The sequence below is a fragment of the Geotrypetes seraphini genome, chromosome 19 (genome assembly GCF_902459505.1).
Source record: "Geotrypetes seraphini chromosome 19, aGeoSer1.1, whole genome shotgun sequence".
In the NCBI taxonomy this organism is placed as follows: Eukaryota; Metazoa; Chordata; class Amphibia; order Gymnophiona; family Dermophiidae; genus Geotrypetes; species Geotrypetes seraphini.
The window spans coordinates 342,130-364,586 of NC_047102.1; the positions used below are offsets into that span (position 1 = coordinate 342,130).

The window sequence follows — 22,457 nt, forward strand, 5'->3', positions numbered from 1 at the left end:
AGAGAAGAAAAACTACTTGACCGTTTTAAAGGGAAACTGAAAGGTCATCTATTTAAAGATGCATTTTCGATATAGCCTTGAAGCTACTTAATGTCACTATTCTTAAAGAAATAATCTAGCCTCTCTTCTAACCCTTCCAACTATTCTATTCTTGATTGTTCTTCTTTTTTCAACGATTATAGTTCCTCCCTGTCTACCTTCATGTTTTGGTATGTCTGGTAAGTCTGATGTTATGTTTATAAATTTTTATCCATGTATTTCGCCTAGAAATCTTGAATAGGCGATTATATCAAATTTTAATATAATTTGAAACTCAGTGTTTCCAAAAGCATGTCATGCTTAACGCAGTCAAAAACCTTGGTATAATCAAGGTACTCCCTTGCCTTTTCTATGATCCACCTCAAGTCTGCAATGGGATCACATTACAGAATCCAGCTTGGGCATCAAGAAGTTCTCGATCAAGTATGTTGCCCAAGCGCCTTTGGATGATTTTTAGAAATACCTTGCTGGTGTGGACGATCAGGGCAATTGTTCTAGAGTTGGTACAAAAAAATACTACAACTTCCACCCCCAAATAAAGTAATAATCACTAAGCAAAAATCAAATCCACAATCTGGTAATCACTTTAGACTTCCTTGATGGTCCATACTTTAATTAAACATCTTTTATGGTAAAGATATTGATTTCTTGCTTTATATTTTTAAGCTCTACACAGTTTACCTGTTTGGTCTCTTGCAAGGAGATGGACTCGACTGTCCTGAAGAGCTGGTACTCAAAGTACTATCAGGGCTACTTAATGAACAAACACGATCAATATTCAGAGTACCCTGGCAGGCCTCACAATCCACACTACCTTTACACCTAATAGCAAAAAAAAAAAGAAAATCAAACAAATCAGCTATTAAAACATCTCAATATTTTATTACACAGACTTTAAAAATGTTTCCCATGTCTACTAAAGCTATTAGAGACAAGAATATTCAGAATGTTTGTAGATGAGCAGAATACATGTTAAGGGTACAATGCAATACCATATTATATAGATATAACCTAACCAGATGTTTTCCATTTTAGGATTAGAACATTGGTAAACCCGGTTTTCCATTTAAAGATCCCCCAGTGTGTCTACACCAGTGTTTCTCAACATGCAGTATGCATACCTTTCTGATCCAAGCTACAAATGTACCTTTACTATCTATTTCATTCTGAATCTAATTGGCCCTATTTTTGTCACATTAGTATTCCTGTAAGCAGCTCTCAAAGTGTCTGTGAAATGGAATGAAAGTCCTCTTCTATCTCTCGGTTTTATGCCTCTAAACACCAAATGGTTGCTTCTAAATTCCTCTGCTTTTTAGTTTTTGGTAAATGTTGGTGTCGTAAGCGAGTGGGCTTGGGGGGAGGGGGAAAGTTGCTTGCCACCATTCCACAGGGGCCTCAAGATGAAGACAGCCTAGCCCAAATTTCTGCCATATGCCCAGTATAGCTTAACACTGACTTTTTTGGCAAGTCTCCATATCTATCAGCTGCCTCTCCTTACGTCCTCCATACATTTATGTTTATAGTTCTTACTCTGAGAGTGAATGTATTTGAGTTGTGTCCTCCTCATCAGTGTCACTGCTGATTGTAATCACGCTCACTGCTGGACTTGTGGAGTCTGCAATGATGATAGCTTGACGTTTGTTGTTAGAAACAGAGTCATCTAAGATTTTGCAATGGTTTGGCTCCTCTTCTTCTGAATTATGACCATCCTGTATTTCGCCACAATCTTCTTGCTCCACAGCCTTCATATTAGAAATCTTTGGAGATTCAAGTACTACATTTTGAATATTGGTATTTTGAATTAAACTTCTCCTGCAATAAAGACAGTTCATATAAATTTACCATTTGGCAAAACATCACAATGACTAATGCATTACATCTGTGGCAGGCATCTTCAGAGAATACCTCTATTTCAGCTCACTTCCTGAACCAATCTTAAGTTTGACCATAGTTACCACTTTGATTTCCTACAACTTGGTTAATGGGGTGTGTGTATATAGTACAGTTACTTACTATAACAGGTGTTATCCGGAGACAGCAGGCAGATATTCTCACGTGGGTGTCGTCATCCATGGAGCCCAGTACAAGCAGTGAAAACTGCACCGGCAATTTAAGAGGTTTAAAAGCTATTAGACTGCATAGAGGGCGTGTGGTACCTCAGTTCCGTAAGCAAGCTAAGAAGCCAACCAGGAGAGGTGGGAGGGATGTGAGAATATCTGCCTGCTGTCTCCGGATAATACCTGTGCTTTATCCTAGGACAAGAAGGCAGTATATTCTCCCATGTGGGACGCCCTAGATCACAGGTGTCCAACCTTTTGGCTTCCCTGGGCCACATTGGCAGAAAAAAAAATGATTCTGGGGCTGCACAAACGCTGCAGCAAGACAGAGGAGGAAGCCGGCAAGACGGTAAACACCCAGGGGCAGCAGAGGAAAACACTGCATCGCCCTCGACTGGGGCCGCACAAAATACTTCACGGGGCCGCAGGTTGAACACCCCTGACCTAGATGAATATAATGGAATGGAGAGAGAGTTTGTCATTAAGAAGAAAAGATTCTGTAATACTGCTTGGCCAAAATGACCATCTCATCTGGAGTAGTAGTGAGATGATGTGAAAGTGTGAATTGAGGACCAAGTGGTTGTTTTGCAAATTTAATCAATGGGCGTGGATCGTTAAGAAAGCCACTGAAGCTGTCACTGCTCGAACTTTGTGTGCCATAACACGTCCCTGTAAAGAGCAGCCTGCGATGGTGGCCGGCTTTAGCGAACCTCACAGGCCACTCTCCAACCTCGGTAGAAGGTTCCCTCTGACGCACGGGATCGCGTCAGAGGGAACGTGCTACCGAGGTTGGAGAGCGACCTGCGAGGTTCGCTAAAGCCGGCCACCATCGCAGGCTGCTCTTTAGAGGAGGATCAGTTGCAGCGGTGGCAGGGATCGTGAGGCTATATATGTACAAGGGAAACAGAATATCCAAGCTGACAAACTCAGCAGATTCCTCCAGCCACATGAGTGGACCCTTAACTCCAAAGTACTCTGTCACATTTTCCAGTTATGGGGAACTCCTCATAAAGATCTGTTTGCATCTCCCCTCAATCACAAGCCCCAGAAAATACTCCCCACAACGACTCAAGGCAGATGCATTCCTTCTAGATTGGACGAACAAATTCTTATTTGCATTTCCACCAATCTCTCTCATTCTGAAGACTTTGGTGAAGACAGCAAAGTTATTTATCTGTAACAGAGGTTCTCTGTAAACAGCAGGGGAACGCAGACACACTTGCTGGTGAAGACCTCTGATTTTGCCTGCTTGCTGGTGCTCTCCCCTAGGTACAGTAGCTTTTTGTTTCTTTTACTACTGGGCATGTGCAGACACCTTGCCTCCCGAACTCCATCTCCTAGATATTCAGTTATGTCGCTAGTTTAGGAAACAATTTGTAGAGGGTAAGGAGGGCGGGCAAGTGTGGCTGCATTCCCCTGCTGTCTATGGAGAACTCCTGTTACAGGTAAGCAACTTTGCTTTCCTGGAGACAAGCAGGGGAAATGCAGGCACACTTGCTGGCGAGTTGCAAGCTTGAAGCAAAAACTGGGAGGAAAAAATTTATAAGGCAAACAAATTGTAGAGGAATAATTATCTAAATTGAAGATCTTACATTGAGCTCTGGTCCAAACAATAATGCTTAGCAAACGTATGAACTGAAGACCAGGTGGCTGCTTTGCAGATATTCAGAATTGAGACTGAGGAAGCTGTGGCTCATAGATGATGTGCTCCAATCTGCCCAGGAGGAGCTAGGCGAGATCTAGCATAGCAAAAAGATATACAATGAGCAATCCATGGAGTATATAGTCTATTTAGACATTGCATTTCCTTGAGTGGCTGAATTGAAGGAAACAAAAAATTGATAAGTGGTGCGGAGAGCCACAGTTCTGTACAGGTAGAAAAGTAATGCCCTCTTGCAGTTTAATGTGTGTAGACACTGCTCCGCTGAAGAATCATATAGAGGAGGAAAAAATGATGGTAATGTTATGGACTGATTAATGAGAAAATCCGTCACAACTTTTGGAAGAAACTTTGAATGAGTACAAAGAAGTACTTTATTGGGAAAAAATTGAAGATATGGGGCATAGATGTCTAGCGCTTGCAATTCACTAACTCTTCTGGTCGAAGTAAAGGCTACTAAAAAAGCTGTTTTCCATGTTAAGAATAGTAGTGTAGCAGATCCCAAGGGATCAAAGGGATCTTTCATCAACTGGTCCAAAACACTATTGAGGTCCCAGGCTAAAGGAGAAGTATGAAGTGGAGGTCAGAGATTATTAAGACCTCGCAAAAATCGAGAGACTAGAGGGTTTTGTGAAATTGGTTTTCCAGTCAGGAAATGATGTTACGCAGAGATGGCTGAAAGATGAAAATGTACAGAGTTGGATTTAAGACCTGAATCTGATAAATGCAGCAAGTAAGCTAAAACGTGGTTAATTGGGCAGCGGAATGGATCTTGAACTTGTGAGCATGCCCATATGGAAAAATGTTTCCATTTCAACTAATAAGATTTTCTAGTAGATAGCTTCCTTGCTGCAAGAAGTATCGTTTTTACTGATGAAGAGATGCTTTGAGGTTGAGGCTGTGAAGATTGGGATGCAACAGGTGACTGTTCTGTTCAAGAGAAGAAATGAATGATCCCTTAACGGGATTGGACTTCTTGTGGTACCAGAAGTCTATAAAATACAAAGTGGAGTGGAATGTGTAGGTGTGAACCGCTTGTTTATTCTTTCCAAAAATACTAGGTCTAGGGGGCATTTGATGAAGCTATGAAATAGTAGATTTAAAACAAACCGGAGAAAATGTTTTCACTCAACGAGTAATTAAATTCTGGAATTCATTGCCAGAGAATATGGTGAAAGTGGTTAGCTTAGCAGGGTATAACAAAGTTTGGATAATTTCCTAAAACAGAAGTTCATAAACCATTATAGGATGGCTTGGGGATATACACTGCTTATTCCAAGAATAAGCAGCATAAAATCTGTTTTTCTTCTTTGGATCTTGCCAAGTACTTGTGATACTGAGCTTGAACTCTTATGCTCTTCTCTCTCCTCAGCCATCTCTTAGCCACGTTAGCCTTTCCTCACAGGGATGTCGTCTCATCCCGTTTATCATTTTTGTCACTTCTCTACTTTTTTTTTTTTTTTAATTCTGCCATATCTTTTTTAAGGTGCTATGACCAAAAAACCACCCAATATTTGAGGTCCAGTTGCACCATGGAATACAAAGACATGATGACATTCTCCTTTTTATTCCCCACTCCTTTCCTAATAATTTCTAACTTTCTATTTGCTTTCTTAGATGCTGCTGCACACTTGTGTGGAGTGCTTCAACATTATCAACGACACCTAAATCCTTTTCCTAAGCAGCGAATCCTACTTTTACATCAAATAGGCAAAAAACCATAGCACTAATGAATCCCAGCAACTCACCTGTTCTGGCAGAGTTTATTTCTTTTATAAGCAGTTGAGCGGGGCCAAACGACACGTGCAATGCCCACACTAATTGGCTGAGGAGCCGACAGATTTATTGGATTGGTTAAAAGCGGTTGTGGTATCATTGAACTGTAATGGTTGGCATGCGTAAGAACTTTCCTACAAAGCAAAAGAGGGGTCTATCAGTCGAGAAGTTACTTCACACAATGCACTAAGAAGTTGAGGTTACAAAGAGCCATTATATTCTGTCCATAACTCACCCCCAGTCTCCAAGTCTTTGTGGACCAGCCACAGTATCAGAGCCGAGTGCTGCATTAGGAGCTGCTACAGCTGTGACTTGCTGCCAAGCAGGAACTAATATCTGCTGGGTCTGATTAGACCATGTCTGCTGTAAGACCGAAAATGTCTCATCAATAACACCCAAACATATTCAAATAGAAAGAAATCAGGGAAATTCTGCATGCATTGAGTAAATTAGAAAGCACCCATCCTCTTCCAAGATATTAACTGTAAATTTTTATCATTATCATCACATAAGACTCAAACTTTCACAAAAATTGTACAGTGGAAATGTACTCCCCATTCCACACAATCCTCCCTCCAAACTCATGAAATCTCTTCTCCTTCCTCAGATAAATTCAAAACCCAACTAAAAACCTTCCTGTTCAACAACACCTTTAATCAATGCCCTTCTTTCATCCAATGAACCTTTCTTTCTTTTCAGTTTTGTCCCAAGATGATTGGAGATCAGCCTGTAGCACCAGTCGGACAGTTCCCTCTTCTTTCCCTCCCCCATCACACTATCCCATCATGCATTGTCCAGTGTTCTCCCCAGACATTTTTTCCAGCCGGGTGGCATGAAAAAGTAGCCAGGTGGGGCGCGATGGGAAAATTTGGTGGTGGGGAAAATTAACCACCTCTTTTACTAAGGTGCGTTAACATTTTTAGCACGCGCAAACTCCTGCGCTACACGGGAAAACTAACGCCAGCTCAATGCTGGCATTAGCGTCTAGCGCGTGTGGTAATTCTGTGTGCGCTAAGCACACGCTAAAACTATTTTCGCAACTTAGTAAAAGAAGCCCTAAATGTGTACTATTTTTATTAGTTAATTATTATTATTTTCCAATGCTCAATATGACTTCCTTTTTTAAGGTTTGACACTTGTGCCAGAATATTTTTACTTAATTTAAGAAGCATCCAATGCTAGAAGGGAATAATTAGATATTTGCCCTCTTTCAAATGGTATAGAGCAGGGATCTCAAAGTCCCTCCTTGAGGGCCGCAATCCAGTTGGGTTTTCAGGATTTCCCCAATGAATATGCATTGAAAGCAGTGCATGCACATAGATCTCATGCATATTCATTGTGGAAATCCTAAAAACCCGACTGGATTGCAGCCCTCAAGGAGGGACTTTGAGACCCCTGGTATAGAGGTTTAAAAAAGGGAAAGGCGTTAATGAAGTCATTAGGTTCAATTTAGCCATTTATTTCTGCATGAATTTAAACAACAACAAAAAAGATAAATATAGCTCATCCAGTCATACAAGAATGGCTCTACAGCAGGAGTGCCCACACTTTTTGGGCTTGCGAGCTACTTTTAAAATAACCAAGTCAAAATGATCTACCTACAATAAAATTTTAAAAAACACAAAGCACACTGTACGCAGAGAAAATGTTAATTATCATTTATATTCCGCGAGTTTTCAAAGAGGTCAAGGCAGATGACTTTATGCAATGTCACCTCAGGAACAACTGTACAAAAATAAACAAATATACCCTCTCCCTTTTTACTAAACCACAAAAGCGGTTTTTAGCGCAGGGAGATGTGTTGAATGCCCTGCACTGCTCTCGATGCTCATAGGCTCCCTGCGCTAAAAACCGCTATTGCGGTTTAGTATAAGTGGGCCATAGTGCAAAATATAGACAGCAGATATAAATTCTCAAAATGGACACATTTTGATCACTAAATTGAAAATAAAATCATTTTTCCTACCTTTTTGTCTGGTGAATTCATGAGTCTCTGGTTGCACTTCCTTCTTCTGACTGTAAATCCAATATTTATTTCTTTCTGCCACTTCCCTTTTCTTTCTGTCTCTCTTTCTTTCTCTCTCCCACCTGCCTGTTTCTCTCTCCCCCTGCCCCCTCTTTATTTCTGCCTTTCTTTCTCTCTCCCCCTGTCCCCCCCAAGCCATCACGCCGATTTATCCACTTCCCCCATTCTTTCCCTACCCCCTAAGCCACCACGCCGATTTCTCCCTGCTGCTTCCCTGAGCTAGGCCAGGCATGTACAAGCGCCGGACTCGCAAGAGTTTACCTCTGACGTCAATTCTAACGTCGGAGAGGAAGTTCCAGGCAGCAATTGGCTGGCCCAGAACTACCTCACTGACGTCAGAATTGACGTGAGAGGTGAAGTCTTGTGAGTCTGGCGCCTGGCCTGGCTCGGGGAGGCAGGAAGAAAAAGATTGCAAAGGCAAAGCAATCGACTCACATTGCCTTTGTGATCTACTGGTTGATCGCGATCGACCATTTGGGCACCCCTGCTGTTATGGTATCCTGTCCTGACCTGAGGAAAGGGGTTTAGTCCCAAAAAAACTGCCTTATTTCAATTTCCTATTTATAAACTTTAATTAATACAGTTACAATACTACTTGATTCTATGTAAAGCAACAACAAAAAAAAAATGTTCTACCTTTTATCGTTTCTGCTTTAATTATCTTCTCTTCAGCGTTTATCCTCGCTCCCTTCCATGCAACATCTGTCCTCTCTTTGCCCCTTCCACCCAGCCTCTGCCCTCTCTCTCTCTACCCCTTCCATCTACTGTCCACCCTCTCTCTGCCCCTTGCATTCTCTGTCCACCCTCTCTGCCCTTTCCATCCAGTGTCCGCCCTTTTTCTATTCTATATGGCATCTTCCCTCTTTCTATGTCCCTTCAATAAACTGTATATCCTGTGCCCTTTCTCCCCCCCCCATGGTCTGATAGCTCCTTTCCTTTCCCTCCCTCCCATGGTCTTGGCATTTCTTGCCTCTCCTCTCCCTTCCCTAATCTTCCTTCTCCCCTCTCTCCCCAATTAGGTGCTGCTGCTGCAGCACTTCTCATCCCCCTCCCCCTCCCCAATTGGGTGCAGCAGCAGCTTTTCTCTTCCTCCCCAAATTGGGTGCACCAACTTTTCTCTTCCCCCTCCCCCCCAAAAAAAAATTGGGTCAGAAGCAACATTTCTCTTCCCTTCCCCCCAAAATGAGTGCAGCAGCAGAATATTTTTCTTCCCCCTCCCCTTCCCTATTCGGTGCAGCAACAGCATTTCTCTTCCCACCCTTCCCAGCTCACAAACCCGGTAGTCGCTAGGCAAGTTATAAGCTTCCCTCCATCGCTGACCTATCTTTCATAGATCAGCGATGGAGGGAAGCTTACAACTTGCTGCTTTTTCTTGCTTCGGGTCCTGCCTACTTTCTGTTTCCGTGAAGGCAGAACCCGGCAGCGAGGAAGGCCCGAAGCAAGTAAAAGCAGTAAGTTGTAAGCTTCCCTCCGGGGCTCTGTGTGCATACTGGCTTCCCTTCTCTCCGAAACCGGAAGTTGCGTCCCGTGGGGGGGAGGGAAGAGAAGGGAAGCCGGCATGCACACAGAGCCCCGGAGGGAAGCTTACAACTTACTGCTTTAACTTGCTTCGGGCCTTCCTCGCTGCCGGGTCCTGCCTTCACAGAAACAGAAATTAGGCAGGACCCGGCAACAGGAAGGCCCGAAGCAAGTAAAAGCATGCTGGCAAAAAAAAAAAAAAGGCAGGCGTCAAACAAAATTTTCGGAGGCGAGTCAGCCTGGGAAGGAGCATCGGCGGCAGCAGCAGCAGGATTAGCTGGGCGGTCATCTAAATCAGCCGGGCGCAGCACCCGGCTGTAAGGCCCTGGGGAGAACACTGATTGTTGGTCCTTCTCTGATCTGTTCTTGTTACCCTTTTCCACTCCACTTAATTTCTTCTCCACTCTCTTTACCATCTTTATAAACTGCTCAGATGTCCCGCGATGGGCAGTATATCAAAAACTACATACAACTTGAAAATATCTACTTTCCTTTATCATCCCTTACCACTACTTACACACAGGCCTTGGACTCGTATAACCCGTATGCTACCGATTAAAAATGTCCGAATGCAACTATCTTCCAAACTCCAGTCAAAAGCTTAACATTAGTGAAACCCCCTCCCCTGATATACTTGCTTATCCCTATCCTTATTCAATGTGTTCAAGAGCTACTCGTGGCAGAATTCAGTGCAAAACAAAAAATTGACATTTCTGCAAACCACCACCTGTACTTGTGGGTCTAGCATCCATATCCCCTCACTCCACCTAACCACCTCTCCTGCTTGCACCTTGAATCACTTCTCTCTCTCTCTCCTTCCACAGCCAAGCAACTCTTCATCTTTTCCTACCCCCTTTTATGGTCTAGGCCACTTTCTTTCCCCCCTCCTTTACTTCCATTTGTGGGTCCAGCATCCATGTCCCCTCCCCTTTATGGCTCTGCCCTCTCTCACTCTGACAAACTTATTTCCCCTCCTCAGTGCAGACCTGGCCTCTCTTCGATCAAACCCCCCCCCCCATGTGGATCTGCATCTCTTACCCACACCCTCCCAAAGAAGCAATGATGCCAGTGGCCGGCACAGCCAGCATTACAGACAGGGAGTTTGCAGCCAGCCCTGCCAAGGTCTTTCCTCTGCCAGCCAAAAGCAGCCTGTTTGTAATGCTGCTTCTGCCAGCCAGCCACCACAAGAAAGATGTAGACCCATACTGGAGGTGGGGGGGGGAGGGAAGGTCCATTGGAGAGGCCAGATCCACACGGGAGGGGATGGGTTGTCAATCAGGAGCAGTATGTAGGTGTATGGAAAACAATCAGGCAGCGGGAGAAGTAAGGTCTTCGCAAATTTCTGCACAGCTGTTGCAGAATTCTAAACAGATGGGGAATTTTGCCAGGACTAGAGGCTCTTGGTGGAAGGAATTGGACATAAGTAACCAAAACCAATAAGAATTGCTTCCTATGTTTAAAAATATACTTTGCACCACGAATTTGCAGAACAAGAGCATTCATATTTTAAATATTTAGGTACTTTTCAATTATGATGAGTTTAAAAGCTGACCATCTTTCCTGAAGTATTTACAAGATTATGTATTATCACAACTTATTACTATAAAGGGTTTTAAAAACTATAAATATAATCATAAACAACATTCCAGCCCTCACTTACAAGAATATTATCAATAACTCCCTTGATTAATATAAACTAACCTGAGAAATAACACCTGGACGTATTTGCACTGGCTGTATGGCTGAGGCCTGGGTTACCAAAGGGACCGCATTATCCACTCTTACAGAATAACTAGTAGACTTTCCATGGTTTGCTGGGATGCCTGGTGAGGAAAGCAAAGAGTATGTTGCATAAACACAACCAATTAGACATCTTTTCCACTCTATGTAAGGAAAGTCAAACCAGGAGGCTGAAAATACAAAGGCAAGAGGCAGCATTCTGCGAGAAACACAGAAAAGAGAGAAATATGATTGGAAAAGCGCAGGTGGAAGAAAAAATGGCTAGAGATGTAAAGAGGAGAAAATAATGTTTTCAGGTACATTGGAGAAAGGAGGAATACTAACATAATAAGAAGATAAGAATTGCCGCTGCTGGGTCAGACCAGTGGTGCATCGTGCTCAGCAGTCCTCAAAGACCAGTGCCCTAACTGAGTCTAGCTTTACCTGTGTACGTTCTGGTTTCCTTCATTGGACATCTACCGTTTTCATTTGAAAATGTGCTTGCATGACTTACCTATAGGCCTGAAAATACCATAGACTGTATAACTGCTGTTCTCCCTTTTTATTGGCCGCTCACTAGGATTTTGAGATTCTGTCTTAACGATTTCACTGTTCATTCCAGCTGCTGTTACTACTAATCATTTCTATAGCAGTACTAGACATTCGCAGCGCTGTACATCAAAGCAGAAGAGAAAGTCCCTGCTGTTTACAATCTAGTCAGGACAGACATACTGGACAAGAAGGTGCATCAATAAGAACATAAGAATAGCCTTACTGGGACAGACCAATGGTCCATCAAGCCCAGTAGCCCGTTCTCACGGTGGCCAATTCAGGTCACTAGTACCTGGCCAAAACCCAAGGAGTAGCAATATTCCATGCTACTGATCCAGGGCAAGCAAAGGCTTCCCCCTTGTCTTTCTCAATAACTGATTATGGACTTTTCCTCCAGGAACTTGTCCAAACCTTTCGTAAAACCATCCTTTAAAGAATGGAAAAAGGTAGTGGTAAGGTAATTACAGAGGGAATGATAAGACAGATATATGTCCTTAAAGAGGGAATTGCTCTCCGTTGCTTTAGCAATTGTCCCAGGTGAGACACCTGACTATTGCTTAAAAAAATCCTTCTGATTCATTCACAAATGGTACGTAAAAGGGAATAGGACTTTGATATGCCACCTGTGTGATTGGAGTGGAGGAGTAACTTCAATAACCTGAGGCTGCAGGATCAAACCCAGCAATGCTCCCTTGTAACCCTGGGCAAATCACTTAACACTCCACTGCCCCAGGTACATCTGTCAGATTGTGAGTCCACCAGGACAGGTAGGAAGAAATATTTGAGTACTTGAATGTAAACTGCTTAGGTTAAAAGAAGTATTAGGTGACTTGCCCAAGGAGCTGCAATAGGAATCAACTCACAACTTCAGGGTGCTGAGGCAGCACCTGTAACCACTAAGCCACACCTCCACTAATGAGACTTTTGTCCCAATACAATTTCATTCCAGCACAAACAGTTTCCTAGGCTTTCAGTTCTTAGCAGGCTATGGATCATCATCTCTCTCACGAAGTGCGTTGCACAACATATTTAAGAAAGCTTACAATCTAAATTAACAGACATATCATCATCAATTATTTTTCTTAATTATGAAAATTCATTTATAACAGCATAGAAAAATGACAGCAGATAAAGGCCAAATGGCCCTTCTAGTTTGTCCATCCACAGTAACCATTATCTCTTTCTCTGAGATCCCACTTACCTATCCCAGGCCCTCTTGAATTCAGACATAAGAACATAAGCAGTGCCTCTGCTGGGTCAGACCAGAGGTCCATCATGCCCAGCAGTCCGCTCACGCAGCGGCCCATCAGTAATCCTCTATCTATACCCTTCTATCCCCTTTTCCTTCAGGAAATCATCTAATCCCTTCTTGAACCCCAATACCGTACTCTGTCCTATCACACCCTCTGGAAGCGAATTCCAGGTGTCCACCACCCTTTGGGTGAAGAAGAACTTCCTAGCATTGGTTCTGAATCTGTCCCCTCTCAATTTTTCCGAATGCCCTCTGCTTCCACCACCTCTTCTGGGAGACTGTTCCACGCATCTACCATGCTTTCCTTAAAAAAGCATTTCCTCAGATTACTCCGGAGCCTATCACCTCTTAACTTCATCCTATGCCCTCTCATTGCAGAGTTTCCTTTCAAATGAAAGAGAGTCGACTCATGCACATTTATATTATGTAGGTATTTAAATGACTATCGTATCTCCCCTCTCCTGCCTTTCCTCCAAAGTATACAGATTGAGATCTTTAAGTCTGTCCCCATACGCCTTATGATGAAGACCACTCAGCCTTCCTCTGGACCGACTCCATCCTTTTTAGATTTTTTTGAAGGTGCGGTCTCCAGAATTATACACTATATTCTAAATGAGGTCTCACCAGAGTCTTATACAGAGGCATCAATACCTCCTTTTTCCTACTAACCCTACCTCTCCCTATGCAACCTAGCATCCTTCTAGCTTTTGCCGCTGTCCCCTTTTCAAACTGTTTGGCCACCTTAAGATCATCACAAACAATCGCACCCAAGTCCCACTCTTCCATCATGAACATAAGTTCTTCACTCCCAAAACTGTACCGTTCCTTCGGGTTTTTGCAGCCCAAATGCATGACCTTGCATTTCTTAGCATTAAATTTTAGCTGCCAAATTTCAGACCATTCTTCTAGCTTCGCCAGGTCTTTCTTCATGTTATTTACACTATCTGGCGTGTCTACTCTATTGCAGATTTTGGTATCATCTGCAAAGAGACAAATCTTATCCGACAACCCTTCAGCAATATCATTTATAAAAATGTTAAAAAGAACAGGCTCAAGAACAGAACCTTGAGGCACACCACTGGTAACATCCCTTTCCTCAGAGCAATCTCCATTGATCACTAACCTCTGTCGCCTTCTACTCAACCAGTTCTTGACCTAGCCCGTCACTTTGGGACCCATCCCAAGGGCACTCAGTTCATTTATCAGACGTCTGTGTGGAACACTGTGAAAGGCTTTGCTAAAATTTAAATACACAACATCTAATGTACATCCTCTATCCAATTCTCTGGTCATCCAGTCAAAGAAATTGATCAAATTTGTTTGACAAGACCTACCTCTAGTGAATCCATATCCTGTAATCCACTGGATTCCAGAAACTTGACCATTCTCTGTTTTAAAAGCATTTCCATTAATTTGCTTACCACAGAAGTCAGACATACCGGCCTGTAATTCCCTACTTCTTCCTTACTTTCACTTTTGTGGAGAGGGACCACATCCGGCTTTCACCAGTCTTCCGGTACCACTTCTGACTCTAGAGACTCATTGAAAAGGTCAGTTAGGGAGCTACCAGAACTTCCCTATATTCCTTCAGCACCCTCAGATATATATCATCCGGACCCATCGCTTTGTCTACCTTTATTTTAACTAGCTCCTCACGAACACAACCCTCCGAAAAATCAATTAGGGTCTATTGTTCCTCCATCTCTATTCACATTTGTCTTCCGAGGTCCCACTCCCGGTGCTTCAGCTGTGAACACAGAGCAGAAATATTTGTTAAGCAAAGCCGTCTTTTTTTTTTTTTTTTAATCAGCTTCTACATATTCCTCCCCTTCGAGTCTCACAATGCCACTTTTGCACTTCTTCCCATCACAAATAAATCTAAAAAAGTCTTGTCTCCCCATTTTACCATGTCAGCTATTTTTTCTTCCATTTGCATCTTTGCTTTCCTGACTACAAGACCAGCTTCTCTTAACTTTTCCAGATAGTTTTGCCTGTCTTCCTCTTTCTGCGATCTTTTGTAATTTATGTAAGCTAACCTCTTATTCTTCTTACCTTCTCTGCTACTACTTTTGAGAACCAAAGTGGCCTTCTTTTCCTCTTACTTTTACTTACTTGCCTCGCAAAAAGTTAAGTCACCCTTACAATCGTTCCTTTCAGTTTTGCCCACCGCATTTCCACTCCTTCCAGAGGTTCCCACCCAACAATAATTCCTTGACGTAAACCCCCAACTGAACAGTTAGTTTTTTTTTAAAGTCTATAATCTTTGCTTTTGAATGAGCCCTCTGTATATACCCATCTCAACATTAAACCGTACCATGCAGTGATCACTGGATGCCAGTTGATCACCCACTGTAACATCAGAAACAATTTCCTTGTTTGTATGCACTAAGTCCAATATGACCCCATCCCGCATGGGTTCCATTACCAACTGCTAGAACAGTTCTCCTTATAGAGTATCCAGAATCCCTCTACTTCTAGAAGGATAGCCTAATCAACAACCAGAATGTTAAAATCACCTACTAGCAAGACTTCTCCTTTTTTAAATATATTCTGAATGTGTACTATTAAATCTATATCTACTTCATCCGTCTGTGAAGGAGGCCTGTATATCACACCAATGTAAATATATTTACTAGTAGTCCCAAGACACTACTTCACTGTCACTACTGGTCTTTTCTGAGCTACAATTTCAAGGTTTACATGTTATGTTTCTATTTTGTGTTATTGCTATACCATGTTCTCATTGCTTTGGTACTGAGCATGTTATACCCTTATTGAACTGTAACGGAATATAATTTTGAGCTGCAAACATCATACCTTGAATAGCTGGTGGGCACAGGATCAGTGTCTGCTGAAATGCATCGCTGCAAACAAACTGAGCAGTCCTTGCCTGCAGTGGAATTCCACGGTGCAAAACAGAATGGCCTAATGTTGTTAATGCCTAAAACAGCAGAGATAAAACAATTTCAGTACTGTTGCGTTTTAATTAATTCTCTTACCCAATCTATTTTCAAAGAATCACATTCAGTCTGGATGTGGTCTTCAACCCAGTCCAGTTTTTATAATATGCACGAGATAGATTTGCACGCAATGGAAGCAGCACATGAAAGTTTCTCTCATGTATATTCATTATGGACAGCTGAGGAATATACTAAAAACTCCTGATGAGGATTCAAGTTTATTTAGTTTTTGATATACCGCCTATCAAGGGGAATCTAAGCGGTGTACAATAAAACAAAATATATATATAAGTTATGAGATTTAAAAAAAACACAGTTACAAGGGAGATAACAAAAAGAAAGAAAGAGGGGGAGAAGGGAAAAGAAATAGGACATAAAAATATCTTTTCTTGATTAATTTGTCTTATGCATTGTATACGTCTTTAAACAAAACCATTTTAAGATTTGATCTGAACTTCGATATGGAATTTTCCTGACTAAGATGAGTGGCAAAGCATTCCATTGCGTGTGGTGTCAAACAATACGGCACATTTTGAGTAGTGGAACATAATGTTCTTGGACTAGTATAAGGATTTTAAATGTTATGTGATGAAAAATGGGTAGCAAGTGTGCATCTTTTAATAGAGGAATAATGTGTTCAAATTTTTTAGCTTTCTATATAATTTTTTCAGCTGTGTTTTGAATAATTTGTAGTCTTCTAATTTCTTTCAGAGTAATGCCTTGATAAAGAGAGTTGCAGTAATCGAGATAAGAGAAGATTAGAAAATGAATTAGGGATAACTAGAATCCCCTCCTTAACCTAGGAATGGGGTTGGTGGGTATCTCCTCCAGGGTCACGGAAATCCCAAGGAGATCCTGTGGGGTTCTCACAGGAGTATACCTGCCTCTTAGTGACCAGGGTCCTCTAAGACATCCAAGTACCACCTCCTTATCCCTTCAGTAATTCAGTGCAGTCACATTTGCAGTCTTGACCTTAAACAGCCATCTCTTCAAAAGGCCGCAAGCAGCAGTTCCTACACGCTGCTGGCAGCTGACCCGGAAGCTTTTCCTCTGATGCCTTCTGAAGGTGTCAAAGGGAAGGCTTCTGGGTCAGCTGCCAGCAGCGTGTAGGAACCATTGCCTGCAGCATGTAGGAACCATTGCCTGCAGCCTTTTGAGGAGATATAGCTTTTAATGGGAAGAGAGGAAGGGATAACTGTTGACTATGTCAATAGGAAGGAGAGAAAAATGCCACACAAGTGGATGAGATATGGGAAGGGAGGAAGGAAGAGAGATGGTGCACATGGGGAAAGGAAGAACGAAGAAAGGTTGGGCATGGGGGTGGGAGAGAGAGAGGTAGTGATGCATGGGAGGGAGAAATGTTGGTCGTGGTGGTGGAGAAGGAAGGGTGGAAAGGGATGCGAGAGAGAGAGAGAAATATTGCATATGGTGATGGAGGGAAGGGAGGGAGAGATGCAGAATGGAGCTGGATAGGGGCAACAGAAGGAGAAATGTTAAGCATGGTACTGGCGGGGAAGGCAAGAGAATGAAGAGAAAAATGGCTGTGGCAGCAGAGGGGATAGGAGAAATGCACCTCTTTTTTTCCCCGCTTCCTGTGCAGCAAGAGAGAGAGATGGTAGACAATGAGAGAGAAGGAGACATATTGGAGAAAGAAGAAGAAATGCTGTGCAGGAGGAAAGGAAAGATGAGAGGAAGTTGTTGGATCCAGGGGCAGAAAGAAGTGAAGATGCTAGACAATAGGGAGTAGGGAAGAAGAAGAAATGTTGGACAGGAGGGTGCTGGTGAAGGAATGGAGTGGAAGGGACAGGAATATTTCAGGCTTCGAGGGTGAGGAGGGGAAAAAGAGGGAGCAGATGCTGGGCAGGGAGGAAGAAGCTGGGAATGGTGGCACCATGTGGAAGAGATTGGGGGAGGGGTGTTGGCAAAGAAATTAATAAGCAGAGGATAGTAACTACAGTGGGCAAAAATATGATAATGGCGGGGGGGGGGGGGGGGGTAGCCTGAAGCAGTGTTCCCGCTAAGGTGCGTTGGCCTGCGCGCGCGCACAAAATATTACATCGCAGCGCAAAGTTTCTCTTCACAGCGCACACACGCGTCGCAAAGGTAAGGGGAGGTAAGGTAAGGGGACGCATTGGGGGGATTGCACTTCCCCACAATTGCCATGCTTCGGTTCCTCTTCTTCCTTCCTTCCTCCCCCCCCCCCGCGGGACCCTGCGGCACCATCAACTCTTACTCCCTCTAATGTCGGCCCTGCAGCTCCAGACTTCCTCGCACCTTCTCCCCTCCCCCTTTGGATCGCTATTATTTTAAATGTTATAGCCGCGGAGCTGTATCCATCAGTGGAGATGTCTAACCTCGGCCTGCCCCGGAACTCTTACTGCAACAGTGACTTCCTGTTCCTGCCTAGACGGGCGGCTGCTGCAGTAAGAGTTCCGGGGCAGGCCGAGGTTAGACATCTCCACTGATGGATACAGCTCCGCGGCTATAACATTTAAAATAATAGCGATCCAAAGGGGGAGGGGAGAAGGTGCGAGGAAGTCTGGAGCTGCAGGGCCGACATTAGAGGGAGTAAGAGTTGATGGTGCCGCAGGGTCCCGCGGGGGGGGGGGGGGAGGAAGGAAGGAAGAAGAGGAACCGAAGCATGGCAATTGTGGGGAAGTGCAGAGCTGCAGGGAAGAGTGTTGCGGTACCCAGCTGGAGGGAGAAGGAAGATGAGGGAGGGAATTAAAGGAGATGCCAGGGCTTGGAGCGTAGGAGGAAGGTATGCCAGTCTAAGGGAAAAGGAAGGGGGAGATGTGAGAGCATGGAGGGGGAACGAAAGATGGAAGAAAAGGAAAGGAGAGAGATGCCAGAGAATCAGGGAAGGGGAGATACCAGACTATGAGGAGAGGTGTGGGAGAGGGAAGGCGAGGAGAGAGATGCCAGACCAATGGGGTGAAAGGAGAGATGGAAGGGGGAGGCATACAGTTTCTGGAAGGGGCATAGAAGGAGAGAAGATGCCATATAGGGGAAGAGAGACGGCAGACAGTGAATGGAAGGAAGAGAGTTACAAGAAGATGAGGAAAGGAGAAACCACAGAAGACAAAGGTAGAAAAAAATTTCTATTTATTTATTGCTTTAGGAGACATGTGTCACTGTTTCTGTGAAGCATTGTATGCAGAGTCCAGCTTCTTGCTGGTTCAATTTAACCTTTGTCTATGTATTTTTATTTTATCCCCCCTTTTACAAAACTGTGAAGCGTTTTTAGCACCAGCCTTGGTGGTAGCAGCTCTGATGCTCAGAATTTTATGAGCATCAGAGCTGTTACCTCCGTAGCTAAAATCCACACTACAGTTTTGTAAAAGAGGGAGGGGTTAGTTTGTGATTACATATTCCTTACTAGGCGAAGGTGTTTTCTGTGTTCTGTGTGTTCGAAAGACATGGTTTTCTGTTAGGATTGACGGTGTAGGATTGATCTGTGCTGGTCTGGCTTGTTTAGTTTTACAATGGGTGTATTGATGTACTGCTCACTGCAATATGTAAGATGCTGCCTTTTCCTAGGTACTCATGTGTGACGTGTGGTTTGTTACTAAAAATCATGTTTTTCTTACAGATGGGGGGGGGGTGCCAAAAAATGATGGGCCCCGGATGTTACATATGCTAGGTACGCCACTGTATGTAAAGATACCAGAAAGCTGGCGTAGCAAAAACTTCTAAGTTTTGAGTATTTAACCCTCCCACAATCTCACGGGCACTCGTTTCAAGTTTATTGAGATTTTGATTTAAACGCAATATCAAATATTTTCAATGCGTATAACAAAAATAAATTTGGGGAAATAAATAAAACCATTTGAACCAGTGTTCCCGCTAAGCTGCGCTGGCGTGCGCTGGCGCACAAAATATTACATCGCAGCGCACACGTTTCTCGTCACAGCGCACGATCGGAAGAGGCGTACGGCAGATGGCAGGGCGGCGAGAGGAGAATCGGGCGAGTTGGCTCATAACTTGCTGGCGCCCGATATTTTTGGCTCACGGTGAAAAAAGTTTGCTCACAACACCCGCCCGCTTAGAGGGAACACTGGCCTGAAGATGTAAGGGAATGGAAGAGTGGGTTAGAGAACATGGAAATTTCATAGGTAACTGAAAAGTAAAGAGAAGGGAGAAAGAGGGTGAAATTTGAGTGTACCGAGGTGGAAAATAGCTAAATGGAAAGGTCAGTATGTCAGAGATAATTGTAGTAAGGGAATGGAACAAAACAGAAGTGAGGAGAAAAGAAATTAAGAGCAGTTCCTTGAAGGAGATTTGCAGAAGACAAGAAAGGGAAAGAGAAACAAACCAACTTGAGGGAAAATACATATCCAGACAAAGGTTAAAAAAAGCAATTTAATTTGAATTTATTAACTGAAATATATTAGCTTTGGGAAATGTGTTTAGCAGATATCTTTGTATTGTGTTAAATATACAAGAAAATTAATTTTTGTTTTTATTTTCCCAGTGTTCAAGTTCCTGCTGAGTTTAACTTTTTGGGGTTCCCTGTTCAATTTTTGTCTACATATTTTGTTTCTAATTTGTGAATCTTTGTTCTGCGTTTGGTGAGAGTTGGTTAGTGTGATAGTAATGGCAAGTAGGGAGCTTGGAGGAAAGGTAGAGAGGAAAAAGGATTTGAGGGGGATCTTCCTTTATTTTCTGCCTTGGGCACTAGCATGTCCAGCACTGACTCTGACTGTAGCTGGTGGGGACTCTTTTATTCACTCAAACCTTTATCTATGTTATTGACAAGGCGCTTTCTATGATTTAAAAGGAAGAAAGGAGAACCTGTGTGTGTGTGCATGGTCTTCAGATGTATGGAATATGTACTTTTATGGTGTTCTTTTCCTTTAACTGATTTTATAATTTTATTTGTAAATCAGTGAGATTGGCTGTGCCACAATTTGATACATTAAGTTTGGAATAAAGAAAAAGAACCTGGGAGTAATCATGTGCAATTTTAAGAAGGACAACCTAACTGAAAAGGTAACTGCAAAAGTCAAAAGGATGCCTGGGGGGAGGGGGAGGGCATAGGAATGGCCAGCATAAAAATAGGCGGGATCATGCCTCCAAGGTCTTTGGTGAGACCTCATTTGGAGTCAATCCAGTGCTACAGTAGCCACTAGATAGGGATGCTTTGCCATCTTCTAAAGGCCCTGCTCTATTCAGGGACATGGAGGTAATTCAGATAAGCTTCAACTCAGGCTAAAGCTGGAGAAGGACAAGGATTGCCACCAAACTATGCTCTTTCTGTGGCTGAAGAAAACACAGACATTTTGCATTCTAACTGGATGCCATAAGTTAAAGGAATGCCCCAGCAATCTACTGCTGGCTGAGAGGCCACTTTAAGAGAGAGAAACCTGTTAAGGAAAGGGATTGAGCCACTTAGAACCCTGCCCAGCAGCTCCCACTCTGCTAACACCATTTGGGAGAAGGCATGATGAAAGAGAAAGACCCTAAGTAGTTTGTGGAAAATCAAAAATGGGATCCCTACCTATAGGATTCTCCCAGGTGGTCAAAGAAATATGAAAAGACCTATCTGATTAAGGAATCGAGCTCATCCCTATGAACACCTCACCTGAGTCCAATTGGATGTAGCATTTAATACATGGAACCCCATATTAACATATCTCCCCCCCACTCAGGGAGACAGATCTGCAGTCCCCTGTCCTGAAAGGCTATGAAACAAACTCCATCAGGCTTGATTTTGGTGTTTTAGCAATGAAGTGGCCACTCTTGCCCCCAAAATTAGTTCCCAAGCTTGCTCCCTTACCTTCACACATAGTCCTGCAGCACCCAGAACCAGCACAAGAATAGCCGCTGAATAAATCTTTCACAAACAGGGCAGTAGTAGCTGGCCACACTACCAATTCACCACTCTCACAAAACCTGCAGTGTCTGCTTCAGCTGCCTAACAAGGAACTCCCACTGAAGAGAAAATAATTTAAAGCAACCCAGAAGCCCAAAACAGACCTATTTCTGTTAATTGAACAGGTAAGCAGGGGGCTAACTACCGTATTTTCACGCATATAACGCGCGCGTTATACGCGTTTTTACCTACCGCGCATACCCCTCGCGCGTTATATGCGTGAGCGCGGTATACAAAAGTTTTTAAACATAGTTCCCACCCCGCCCGACGCCCGATTCACCCCCCCAGCAGGACCGCTCGCACCCCCACCCCGAACGACCGCTCGCACGCGCTCCCACCCGCACCCGCATCCACGATCGGAGCAAGAGGGAGCCCAAGCCCTCTTGCCCGGCCGACTCCCCGACGTCCGATACAACCCCCCCCCGGCAGGACCACTCGCACCCCCACCCCGAAGGACCGCCGACTTCCCGACAATATCGGGCCAGAAGGGAGCCCAAACCCTCCTGGCCACGGCGACCCCCTAACCCCACCCCGCACTACATTACGGGCAGGAGGGATCCCAGGCCCTCCTGCCCTCGATGCAAACCCCCCTCCCCCCCAACGACCGCCCCCCCCAAGAACCTCTGACCGCCCCCCCAGCCGACCCGCGACCCCCCTGGCCGACCCCCACGAACCCCCCACCCCCTTTCCCCGTACCTTTGGTAGTTGGCCGGACAGACGGGAGCCAAACCCGCCTGTCCGGCAGGCAGCCAACGAAGGAATGAGGCCGGATTGGCTCATCCGTTCTAAAGCTCCGCCTACTGGTGGGGCCTAAGGCGCGTGGGCCAATCAGAATAGGCCCTGGAGCCTTAGGTCCCACCTGGAGGCGCGGCCTGAGGCACATGGGCCCAACCCGACCATGTGCCTCAGGCCGCGCCCCCAGGTGGGACCTAAGGCTCCAGGGCCTATTCTGATTGGCCCGCGCGCCTTAGGCCCCACCAGTAGGCGGAGCTTTAGGACGGATGGGCCAATCCGGCCTCATTC

The 22,457-nt window shown here is 44.1% G+C and overlaps 1 protein-coding gene across 3 annotated transcripts in view; it reads right to left on the reverse strand.

The window, feature by feature from the left end:
- Positions 1-22,457, reverse strand: part of HIPK3 (homeodomain interacting protein kinase 3) — a 125,863-nt gene that overhangs the window by 19,039 nt on the left and 84,367 nt on the right. For 2 of the 3 annotated variants that reach the window (XM_033927841.1, XM_033927839.1), the window contains exons 8-13: positions 15,417-15,540; positions 10,778-10,899; positions 5,768-5,895; positions 5,505-5,666; positions 1,570-1,851; positions 721-861 (exon numbers count right to left, since the gene is read on the reverse strand). In XM_033927841.1, the coding sequence (XP_033783732.1) occupies positions 721-861; positions 1,570-1,851; positions 5,505-5,666; positions 5,768-5,895; positions 10,778-10,899; positions 15,417-15,540 (959 nt within the window). The remainder of the gene's footprint in view (positions 1-720; positions 862-1,569; positions 1,852-5,504; positions 5,667-5,767; positions 5,896-10,777; positions 10,900-15,416; positions 15,541-22,457) is intronic. The other variant, XM_033927840.1, reaches the window with a different exon arrangement.